Source organism: Formica exsecta, unplaced genomic scaffold, assembly GCF_003651465.1.
Source record: "Formica exsecta isolate Colony F162 unplaced genomic scaffold, ASM365146v1 scaffold87, whole genome shotgun sequence".
In the NCBI taxonomy this organism is placed as follows: domain Eukaryota; kingdom Metazoa; phylum Arthropoda; class Insecta; order Hymenoptera; family Formicidae; genus Formica; species Formica exsecta.
Window position 1 is genome coordinate 166302 of NW_021853642.1, and position 12647 is coordinate 178948.

A 12647-nucleotide genomic window follows, 5' to 3' on the forward strand; every position below is an offset into this window, starting at 1 on the left:
AACGTAATTCCAACTGCCTGACTGCCTTATCCTTAAAAGGACGGGGCGTCGGCGTTCTCGGCGTTCTATCCTTAAAAGGACTGACGCTCCTTAATAGTCTGAAGGCCGTGCGTAAATGTGGAATCGGCGCGACACTTGGCGGGAATCTTAATGTCTAATTAACTCTACAGTCAGAATGCGCGGTATATACAGTGCGGGCTTACAATATGAGCAGGTCGCGGTATATACAAACGGTGCTAGAGTCTATCAGGACGCGGAGACCGGAGCGGTCTTACTGGTTACGGTATATGTACAATGGTCTTACAATAGAGCAGGTCGCGGTATATGTACATCGCGGTATTTAGACGGAAAGATACACGGAGACCAAAGTGGTCTTACGGTGGAAACGGTCGCGGTATATACGAACGGCCGTCCAGGTTGAACGGTGCGCGGGGCGCGGTACGGTCTTACGAACTAGGAGTGCGCCGTCCCAGCAACCGGGAAGCCCGGCATAACCACGGGTAGCCCGTGACCTGGTGTAACGCTAGGTATCAGGGTGCACCGTCCCAGCAACCGGGTAGCCCGTAGCCTGGTGTAACACGGTATAGGTTTCGGATCAGGAGTAGTACTAGGTAGGACTCGGGATCGGGAACTGGTAATGCTATGCTCGCCGGAGCGCTTTATATACCGGCGGCCGGCCTCCCACTTGCGCGATTCAGTGCGCGGTGGGGCGGCCCCACGGTGGGGCCGTGACACGGGTGTGGGAGCTTAGGGGCGCCAGTGGCGCCGAGCCTCAGAATTGCGGGCGGCTGGTCGGCCCGCGAGGCTAGTAACGGTATCGTTACAACGTAGTATTCAGTGTGTTCGTGTGCGACATTATGTGTATTCTTATGTATATGTATTAGGGCTCGTGATTGTAATCGATTAGTTGGTTAATTGAAAATCGGTTAACCGGTTGTAACCAAAAGAAACGTTTAATATTCGACTAAACGGTTAATCGGTTAATACGGTTTCGGTTAACCGATTAAACGCTGAAACTGATTAATTACACAGGATCACAGAATAAAAAAAGTATTTTGTTCCGGAAAGAAGACCAACTGTTTCCTAATTAACCAGAATAATCGATTAAATGATTGACCGATTTAAAGATTAATCGAATAATAGTAAACACTCTAACCGATTACCCGTTAACCGATTTTAACCAGAAAATTCGTTTTTAACCGATTAAATGGTTAACCGAATTAATTGGTTTTCATGAGACCTAATATATAAATATTTATTAAATATTATATTTCAGTTCGTGATTATCGATGTCGTGCATCGAAATTATATGCGGTGGGTGCGCGGGAATCTCCAGCGCACGCCAATTTATGGGATGACACTCGAGAGGCCCGCGAATGGGCGGATATTTACCCACGCGTCAACGATGATATATTTGTAACGTTTCACCTTTCCCGACGCCGCGGATCAGGCTCGCCGGTATAGGAATTTAAATTGTAATTTACAAATTCCAATTTTGTCGAAAATTTTTATCAAACATTATTTCTAAATATTGATAATATTGTTAAGAGTGTATTCCAATATTTACTGCCAGTATTGTAAAATCTATAATTTACGTTACTATAGATTTTCAGTACTGGCAGTGACTATCAGAATGCAGCCTATGATAGAAGGCTACAAAATATTTTTCAAAAAATACATCTATCTATTGAATAGATATAAGATAATAAAGAACCAAAAAATAACAAGATCTTATAAATATATGTATGTACAATCATATATACAATTTTATATACTTTTTCAAATACGTACAAAGAAAATATACACAAACATACACAAAAAGAAGCTAAAAAATCCCATACAGCACAGAACTATGCAACATTGCCGCAATGTTGCTACAATGTTGCAATGTTGCTGCAATGTTGTAACAACGTTCTGTGCTGTATGGGATGTATTACAATTAGAAGTAAGTAGGCCAATTCGATATCGTACATTTTCAGACAAGATGTCAATTAGCAATTTTTTAGCTAATTATTTTTTATTTTGAATAATCTGTATTGTAAAATCTTTTAAATATACATATATACATACACTGATAATACAATTTTATATACTCTTTCAGATACATACAAAGGAGATACCCAAAGGAGCAGGGTTGGGAACGTTACTCTATAAAAGTAACGCGTTACCGTTACCGTTACTTGGAAAGTAACGATTCGTTACTTTTTCGTTATGTTTTTGTTTTTTGTAATGCTAAAATAAGCTATTAGATTATAAAATTATTTAATAATCAATATTAAATGTAATAATCTATGTTACAATTAAAAACTCTAAATTAGTCTCTATATAGCAAGCGTTTTTTATATTAAATTTATTTAATGATTCAAATTTTTTATGTTAATATCTTTACTTTTTAATACACTTATCTTTATAGGAATTTAAATTGTAATTTACAAATTCCAATTTTGTCGAAAATTTTTATCAAACATTATTTCTAAATATTGATAATATTGTTAAGAGTGTATTCCAATATTTACTGCCAGTATTGTAAAATCTATAATTTACGTTACTATAGATTTTCAGCACTGGCAGTGACTATCAGAATGCAGTCTATGATAGAAGACTACAAAATATTTTTCAAAAAATACATCTATCTATTGAATAGATATAAGATAACAAAGAACCAAAAAGTAACAATATAAGTAACGGCTAATTCGTTACCGTTACTGTAAAAATATAACGACATTACCGTTACTGTTACAAACAGAAAAAAGTAACGATCGTTACCGAAAAAAAGTAACTGTAACGGTAACGACGTTACAAGTAACGCGTTACTTCTCAACCCTGTGTGTATCAAAAAGTTGATCTATCTATCTTAGTAAAATTACGAATTTTTTGTTCACATTAATTTTGCAGGTATAACGTTCAGTGGTACATAGCCCCGTTATATGTACAGAAACTAATGCTATTTCTGTTGCAAAGAAATGCCCGAGACTTTACTTTAGGTGTCGGTGGATTATTTATTGGATTGTTAGAGTGTTTCGCAACGGTAAGGAAATAAATATATCGCAGAATTCAGTATTCATTATATTACAAGTAAACATTACAGCTAGTCAAAGCTTCTGTCTCATATTTTACTGTCATATATTTAACACAGTAATAAGGTAAGAAGAGAAATAATAACGAATAAAATATAATGTGGCAAAAATTTAGTTAACGAAGCCTTAATATTACAATCTTTTTATATTACATTTAAAAAAGTTAAAAGTAGTTAAATATATTAATCCTCCAGTTTGTACTTATTGTTAAACAGACAAAAAGAATCTCCAGAAATACAAGATGTTTTCTAAGTGATGTCAAAAACTCCAGGAAGTGATTCCTTGGACGATTTTAAAGAAAAAAGTTTCTATGAACATGGGTCTGCTTTCCTGCAGAGTTATGGCTCTACAAAGTTAAAGAAAAATAAAAGTTTTTTGGCATATCTTTAAAATGGCTTGACTTACATCGGTCATATTCAGTGATCTCTAGTATATCAAACACCCATTGTAGACGAAAACGATCTTCATAACAGAATTGTCGATTCCTTCAAAACTATTCGGAATATGCTCGGAATTTTTGAAAGGGTACGACAGTCAATGGCCAGAAAAATGCAAGCGTGTGTAATGGCGCAAGATGGACACTTCGAACATTTAATTTAGTTAAGTTATTACTTGTTAACATTATAATTCAATTAAAAATTACGAAAAATAATCACAGGATTCTTAGTTCATAGGAACTGAACTTTCTCTTAAAAATCGTCCAAGGAATCACTTCCTGGAGTTTTCGACATCACTTAGGAAACATCCTGTATAAAAATATTCAATTACGAAGAGAGAAAGAGAGAAATATACATATATTAAAAGCACAAATATAAATGTAAGGCTCATAAAACTAAAATCAAGAATGTTGATCTAAAATGGCAAAAGCGAGCCAACTCGTTTTTGCCATTTTAGATCGACATTCTTGATACATATATTATTTCAATTACATAGATTTTCAATGCATCAAAACCTGAGTATTCGATTTCAAATATGAGACGATAATACAACATTATTTAATTTTATATTATTTTCAATATTTACAATATATGTATTGTGACATTATTTTTAAATAAATAATAAATATTTTATATGTTGTTAATGTTAGTATGGCCAAACCTTTTTTATAGGGTTAATTTTTTTTATAATAGATAGCTTATCTGCAAAAAAAAAAAAATCATAATTTGAGAAATAAGGTAATCTTTAATAACAATCATATTATCATTAGATATAAGTTAATGATTTAAATGTCTTACGTATGTAAAGCTAAAAGAGATGATTACTCTTAAAGATGCATAAGATGAGCTATTACATCAAATGCTATATACCAAATAAACAGATTTGATTAACGTTACATTGTTTTTATGCATTTCGATTTTTGATATTTGTATATTGGGACAAATATTTTGTTTTCATACATCTAACTGATCCTTATTAGCGTCTTCAAATTTTTAAATTTAAGCATTTTTTGATTAAAATGATGTAAGTAAATAATGATTTATGTAAATATACAAACGACAGTTGATAATTCTAACATATTATATACCATGCACAGACCTAATTAAATTTAAATTTTGAATATCATAAACTTTACCAGGAAAGCCCGATACTCTCAATAGTGAATGATATTTGTCTCGAAGACGAACCGTACGTTATGACCGCGGACAATAGAATGAAATGTGTAAATTTGCGGTATAAAAAAAGCGGCGAATACGCAGGCGCGACTTTCGCGCGAGTATTTCCCTCGATAAATATTCTCATTCCTTTTATCTTATGGTAAACGCCAACCGAAATTACTCCGCTATCAAATCGATCGCATAATTGAGGACTTTATTGCGAGAAATATTGTTGAAGTGTGAATATTTTTATTTTACCGCATCTTACTGTTGCGTGGGTTTGCGTTACACGAAATTATATGCAATTTGTGCTAAAATTGATAAAAAAAAGTAATAAAATACCTGACCACACAATAGAAAAAGAAAAGAATAAGTGCACCGTCAAAGAGTTTTTCACATTCATACATGTTCTAGAGTTCATGGAGAGATGATGTGTAACACGGCACGATATTTTAATCTTAACAGAATACTTTTGCTGACTATAGGCTTGTGGCCCTATCAACAATCAAAACTCAGTCGACTTCAATTTATTTTCTTTCTCGGTATTTTGACGACTGCTATTTTATTTCAGGTAAGACAACATCTTGATGTTATTACTGCAAGCTAAACTATAATATACAATGATTTATAACAGTTCTTTATTATTTATTGTTTGTTTCAATAATTCATAATTTACTAAATTGCACTCATAGTTTATATTGAAAAGAGCAGTTATTATACAGGACATCGCAAAAACGAAAGAAAAAATACTAAAAAATCAAATCACATAATAAAAATAATTAATAGATTGGTATGCGCATCATGTAAGAGAAAGTAGGGTAAACCCGGGTACTTTTTTGGATTTGTCTTTTTACAAAAAATCTGAGAGTAAAAAAAATTGTGCCGACCGTTAGTAGTCTTTAGTAAACCTTAAAGTATGAGAAAATAAGGCTAATTGCTAAAAAAAATTTTTGGTTACCAAAAATAACAAGATTTTGTGGAGAAGTCAGAGTACCCGGTTTTGTCCTACCGGTAGGGTCAAACCGGGTACCCATTTGAAAATATGCAAAACACCGTGTAATTACAAAATTTAGATTTATTTTAATCAAAATACAATATAAAGATTTATTCTATTGACAAAAGTCACAAATAAAGGTATCCTCTTGTTCGACATTGCTGCAGAACTTTCTTATTTAATTTTTTAACTAGGGGTCTCAAAAAGTTTTTTTTAGTGTTTTTTTTTCTGAGTGTTAGTTTTTGTTTCCAACTGCTTTTTGTAGAGGGACAAAATTAGGATAACAGTTCTTCCTCTTTTCATTACATGAGATGTGTAAGTACCCGGTTTTGCCCCGACATAATAAAAGTAACAAATACGGCAGTTGTATAATCCGGCGTACAAAGTGCTGATCAAAATTAATATGACATACTCTCTAATATGTACAGAATGCAATGCTGCATTTACCGAAGCAGATGTTCTGTATAGAAAAAGTCCATAACGACTCGATTGTTGTCCCGATCTTTTTTGGCCCGAAAATTTTGAACTTTTCTCAAAAAGGAAATATTCTGTGCACAGGAGCACGGTTTGTTTTAAAATAATGATGGCGCCAATCTACAACTAATAACACAAGTTAGCCATAAATAGCAGCACTTATTACGAAAAAACAGAGGTACTCGGTTTGACCCGCCTACCCAGTTTTACCCAATTTTCCCCTACTCTCTAATATGTACAGAATGCAATGCTGCACTTACCGAAACAGATGCTCTATATAGAAAAAGTGCACGACGATTCGATTCTTGCCTCGAATCGATCTCTTTGGAGCTAGAAACTTTGAACTTCTATTAAAAAAGAAATATCGTGTGCAGAGGGGCACGGTTTGTTTTAAAATAATGATGGTGCCAATCTACAACTAATAACACAAGTTAACCATAGATAGCAACACTTATTACGAAAAAACAGAAGTACCCGATTTGACTCGCCTACCCGGATTTACCAAACTTTCCCCTATATACAGCGTGGTCCTCGTAACGGTCGCCACAATTTTTAAGGTGTAAACTGTGTGTGATATCATTGCTTTCGACTTTGATTATTTGTTATTTGGAAATTGTGATTTCGATATTTTTCTATATTAAAAGTTTCTTTTCTAATTCATATATAGATGTACAGGATAGTATGTATATATTTATATATATACAAATGTATATATACATTATGTTATTTAAATACAGTACGATGATTTTGAGAAACACCTGTATATAATTGTAATTACGAATTATTTTCACGTAATATAATTACGTATAGAAAAGCAATTATTATAATTTAGAATATTGAATCTATTTGGATATATTTCTATAAAATTTTAACAACAATTAATATAGATAAACATATGATATACCTATATCTAAAGCATGCTTATAATATTTTTATATGATATAAAAGACATATTCTTTGTGTATCTTATTCTTTAAAACACAGAATATCATTTATTATTATTTTATTTATACTTTTTCTTATCTCTAATTATAATGTTAATTATATGTTAGAACCAGTACTATAAAACTTATAAAATAAAAATAAAAAATTAATTTTTAACTGAGAGTACATAAAAAACAAAATTCAACTGTAGACTGTAATGAATCCGTTGTGCGATTAGCGGTCAAGCAAATCACAAAAATTACGAATTAATAATCAGTTAAAAAAAAAACAGATTCTTTAATGCAAAAGTTAAAAAAAAATTGTTACTTGTAGTTTACTACATTCCTTAATTCAAAATGCACCGCTGATTTCGTCGTTAAGATTCTATCAAGCGCGCTCTTTTTTACTACTTTTGTGATAAAATATATCTTCTTCGCTATTAATGCCGAAACTGTAAGTTAACGATTTGTAATATTTATTCTAAGAGACAGTTCTGAGAGACAATGACATTTTTATAACTAGCAATTCTTTCTAACATATAAAAACGGTATAACAGAGTGTTGGATTAATAGGTGAAAGATTTATTGACACAACTTCAACATATATACGATCAATTAAAAGATGAATGTGAAAACGCTATCGTTGAAAGATATAGTTACAATGCAAAACGTTACACGATTGCGCTTACAAGTAAGACAAAATATTGTATTATGTGTGTGTAAAATTTTGGATCATTATGCAATAAAAGTGTAAATGATAATTGTTTTTTAGTATGCAGTATTTGTAGTATATTTGCTCTTATTGTCGCACAACTTTGGCCGAATGTAATTGATGTTATTTTACCAAGAAACGTATCTCAAGCACGTCGCCTGCCAATTATGACAGAATATTTCATCGATCAAAAAAAATATTATTCTTTCATTCTTCTGCATTTAAATGCAACAATTTGCATAGGATCGGCTGTAATGCTGTCAATCGGAACAATGCTTATTGCATATGTTGAACATGTTTGTGGACTGTTTAAAATCTCTAGGTATAAAACAAAACTGTAATCTTGTATAAATAAATATGAATATAGAGAATTTATATTTGCAAAATTATTTTGTAAAATTTAATAAATATGCTTCATGTTAAACGTATTATTCACAGTTATCGCATTAAACACGCAATGAGAGCCATTGTGTTACAAAATATTAGTACAAAAAACGATACATTGATGTTAGAAGAAATAAGATGTGCTGTAGATATACATCGGCAAGCTATGGAGTTAGTATCAACTCGATAATTTGCGTAAAATACGTATAGTAAAATTTGTTGTTTTTGAAGATTATCCAAAACTTTGACATCCAAATTTGAAGCAATGTTGTTCTGTTTAATAACATTAGGAGTAATATCACTCAGCCTTAATCTCTTTCAGGTATGCCTCAAATTATATTCTTAAATCTGCTTTTGAACGAGCATGTAATATATGTTGTGTGATACAAAAGAGACATATCTTACATTCCTAATTTTTCTCACTTTTTTTTACTCTGACATTTTTGTTTAACTAATATTGCGTATAAATTACATTTCTGTAAACAAGATAAAGAACTAAGACAATGACAATCACTGAAAATCACAATGTAAACTTTCCGGGCATTATATTTTGGTATAAATTTATTATATTTTTTATTTATCTATTTTAAAACTTATTATTTGTGTGTCATAGAATGATTGACAAACTGTATCTAGGAGATTGTTTACAGTCATAAAATTTGTATGTTTTAGATTTTTCGGATTGTATCAGTCGGAGATAATATCGATGAGATATTAGCGCCCTCTTTAATTGTATTTTGCAGTATTTTATATATGTTCTGCGCCAACTTTTTCTCGCAAAATGTAACAGATCATAATGATCATGTATTTGTTACCGTGTAAGATATAATTTTATAAAATACAATTATATAAAATAGTTATATACTATGTACTAGATGCTATCGAAAATTTTCCGGACTTACTCTATAAAAAATGTTAGTCTTATCTTATTTACAATTTGCTTCCATCCTCTTCGAAGTAATCTTTTTGTGACTTTATACAGCCACTCCAGCGCTTCTGCCATGCTTCAAATTTTCCCTGGAAATATTTTTGCTGCAGCGTGTGAAGCCTCTGCGAATCCTCTGCAATTCTTGTACCGGTCTCGATTTTTTGTACCGTTTTGAAACGTTCCCCTTTGAGCTTCAGTTTTATTTTTGGGAACTAAAAGGAGTCATAAGAGGCTAAATCTGGCGACGGTCCTCACGAATGATTTTTGCAATTTTTTCAACATTTGCGAGGGTTGTGCTGTCTCGCGGTCATCTTGTGTTGTTGTCGTTTTCGATCAACGTTCGGCTTTTTTTGAAGCGTACATGCCACTCGAAACACTGTATGGCCTAGAGAATCTCGATGGCCAATTTTCTGAGTTTGACACAAAACTTTGGTCAAAACGTTTCGAAACGGTATAAGAGAACGTCGTTGAATCGCAGAGGGTGCTTCAGACGCTACAGCAAAGTCCAGGGAAAATTTGAAGCATAACAGAAGCACTAGAGTGGCTGTATAAAATCACAAGGGAACTACTTTGAATGGGATGGAGGCAAATTGTAAATAAGGTAAGCCTAACATTTTTTATACAGTAAATCCGGAAAATTTTTGATAGCATCCTGTATATATATACAGGGTGGACCAGTAACTCTTGCCACCTGAAATATTTCCGTTACTTGTAATAATATGGAAAAATGTTATATACAAAAGTTTTGTGACTTCGAGGGGGACTACGAGTTATTTTATATTTTAATCTGACATATTTTGATATAAAAAATAAAATATCTTGTAAAATATTTATTTTTCGATCATCTTACCGTAATACTTTTATGTACAGAATAATGAGACAAATCAATTAGTGTAAAAAAAATAATTGTTTTTAAGAAAAAGTATGTAATTATTTACATTGTACTTGTCATTTAAGAAATCGGAAGTGGCCTTCAGGCGATCTTCAAACGACTATTCAAGGTCAAACCAATGACACCATCTTATGTCCCCCTCGAAGTCACAAAACTTTCGTATATAACATTTTTGCATATTATTACACATAACGGAAATATTTCAGGTGGCAAGAGTTACTGGTCCACCTTGTATATATGCACATGTGTATTAAAGAGTTATTGATCTATTTATCTTTCTAAAAATATATATACGAATTTTTGTTCACACTAATTTTGTAGGTATAACGTTCAGTGGTACTTAGCTCCGTTATATGTACAGAAAGTAGTACTGTTTTTGTTGCAAAGAAATGCCCAAGACTTTACTTTAGGTGTCGGAGGATTATTTATCGGATCGTTAGAGTGTTTTGCAACGGTAAGGATAAGAATATATCTCAGAAAGTATTAAATATATTACAATTAAACATTACAGTTGGTAAAAGCATCGGTCTCATATTTTACTGTCATATATTCAACGCAATAACAAGGTAAGAAGAGAAATAATAACGAATAAAATATGATCTGGTAAAAATTTAGTTAACAAAACCTCCCTTAATATTACAAATTTTTTATATTACTCATCATTCCAACAAATACCGCCTAAATAGTCATTTATGGTTACATAGTTAGCACGCTTAAAATTCCATTTTAATTCAAAAGCTGGTGAGAGAGATGATCGAATTGATATCGCAATGATATTACAAAGGCTAGACAATACTGAGCGCACGCATATAACGGCTTAGATGCTGGTAACACTGGAGAGATATCACGTAATGTGAAAAACACAAGATCTAATGTGTTATGATTCACATTGAGAATATTATTATGCTGATACAAATTAAATTCATTAAAGAAATGCATAATATTATTAGCCTGCTCCAATACATAGCAATAACAATCCATACTATATAGTAAATAAACTTTATTATTATGCCAATATGTATGGGGCAAATTGTAATCACCGACAATTAGAATATCAGTATTAGTTAATATAGTATTAGTTGATATAGTTATTACTTCTTCAACGGAAAAACAGTGTGACTCATAAACAGAAAGATCCGAGGCAGCAGGTAAACAATGCCGATAATTATTTGTTTATGGTGCAGCCGAATGTCAACGAGAAGTTGCTCAACATGTGCCGTCGTTATTTCCAAAGTACAATAAAATAAACAATTGTGAAACGCGATCAATACGCCATCTTTATAAAAATAATCATTATTATCATAATTTCTATCTAAAAGAAATACATTAAAATTATCTGAGCCTAATTCGCCATATATAATACTGTCATTTAACCATGTCACATTAACGTCACATTATATATTACAACATGGCAAATATTATTTTTATATTAATTTATTCTTATTAGCGTCTCTGGATTTTTAAATTATTAAAGCATTTTGTTGATCAAAATGGTGTACGTAATAAAAGTTTATGTAAACATGCAAAACGACAGTTAGTAATACTAACATATTGTGTATATATATATATATATATATATATTATGCACAGACCTGATTGAATATAAATTGTATTTATATAATTGTATGTAAATAGTGTTTTTATATCAGCAAAATAAATAAATAAATATATGCTTCTTGATAAACATATTAATCACAGTTATCACATTAAACACGCAATGAGAGCCATCATGTTACAAAATATTAGTACAAAGAACAATACGTTGATGTTAGAAAAAATAAGATATGCCGTGGATATACATCGACAAGCTATGAAGTTAGTATCAACTCAATAATATGCGTAAAATACATATAGTAATATTTATTGTATTTGAAGATTATCCAAAACTTTGGTATCCAAATTTGAAGCAATGTTGTTCTGTTTAATAGCAATAGGGGTAGTATCACTGAGCCGTAATCTCTTTCAGGTATGCTCCAAATTGTATTCTTAAATCTACTTTTGAGCGAGCACTTAATATTTTATAATATAAGTATGTATGATGTGTTATATGATATATGTGTTATATGATGTATGTATGATATATATTATATGATGTATGTGTTATATGATATAGAGACGTTTCCTATTAATCTTTTGCTTCCTTATAGAGGAAGCTTTGTTTTCATGACAAAATTTTTTTTTAAGTTTTTTATGCCAATGTGTTTAGAATGTTCTCAAACGTCGAAAAATCATATTCGTAAAAAATGTCTGTATGTCTGTATGTATGTATGTGTGTATGTGTGTATCTGTGTATGTGTGTACAATTAATATATTGTCCAACCTCTAACTTTCGCAATTTTTGAGATATCGGACTAAATTTTGAATTTCGTGAGAATCGATGAAAAGATTCATTTCTTATAAAATTTTTAATTTTTTGGGAAATGTCTCATGTACACATTGTAACTTTCGCAAATTTTGAGATATCAGATTAAATTTTTTTACTGGATACTTTTTTAATGGATAAAGTATTATTAAAGGATGGTTGCTACTGAATTTGGTGAGTATCGGTAAAAGGGTTTATTTTTTATAAAATTTTGAATTTTTTAGGAAATGTCTGTATACGTTGTAACTTTCGTAAATTTTGAAATATCGGGTTAAATTTTTTTACATGGATAGATTATTATTAAAG

The 12647-nt window shown here is 31.5% G+C and overlaps 1 protein-coding gene and 1 pseudogene across 1 annotated transcript; both read left to right on the forward strand.

The window, feature by feature from the left end:
* The window catches only part of LOC115244788, a 7821-nt pseudogene extending 4648 nt beyond the window's left edge, over window positions 1-3173 (forward strand).
* A 1895-nt stretch (window positions 3174-5068) lies between these two features.
* LOC115244790 lies at window positions 5069-10891 on the forward strand. Its single transcript, XM_029822732.1, has 10 exons — window positions 5069-5243; window positions 7398-7517; window positions 7637-7754; window positions 7836-8097; window positions 8214-8330; window positions 8391-8481; window positions 8832-8977; window positions 10301-10433; window positions 10491-10545; window positions 10718-10891. Exons 1-9 carry the CDS (start codon window positions 5100-5102, stop codon window positions 10539-10541), a joined length of 1182 nt encoding a protein of 393 aa, XP_029678592.1. The 5' UTR covers window positions 5069-5099; the 3' UTR covers window positions 10542-10545; window positions 10718-10891.
* The last annotated feature ends 1756 nt before the right edge of the window (window positions 10892-12647 follow it).

What these genes read in the sequence shown, in the direction of transcription:
- LOC115244790 (XM_029822732.1), top strand. Translation starts at nt 5,100, where the DNA reads ATGATGTGTAACACGGCACGATATTTTAATCTTAACAGAATACTTTTG. An exon ending in GGACTGTTTAAAATCTCTAG is followed by an intron (nt 8,098 to 8,213) that starts GTATAAAACAAA and finishes TATTATTCACAG; the next exon opens with TTATCGCATTAAACACGCAA. An exon ending in GATCATGTATTTGTTACCGT is followed by an intron (nt 8,978 to 10,300) that starts GTAAGATATAAT and finishes CTAATTTTGTAG; the next exon opens with GTATAACGTTCAGTGGTACT.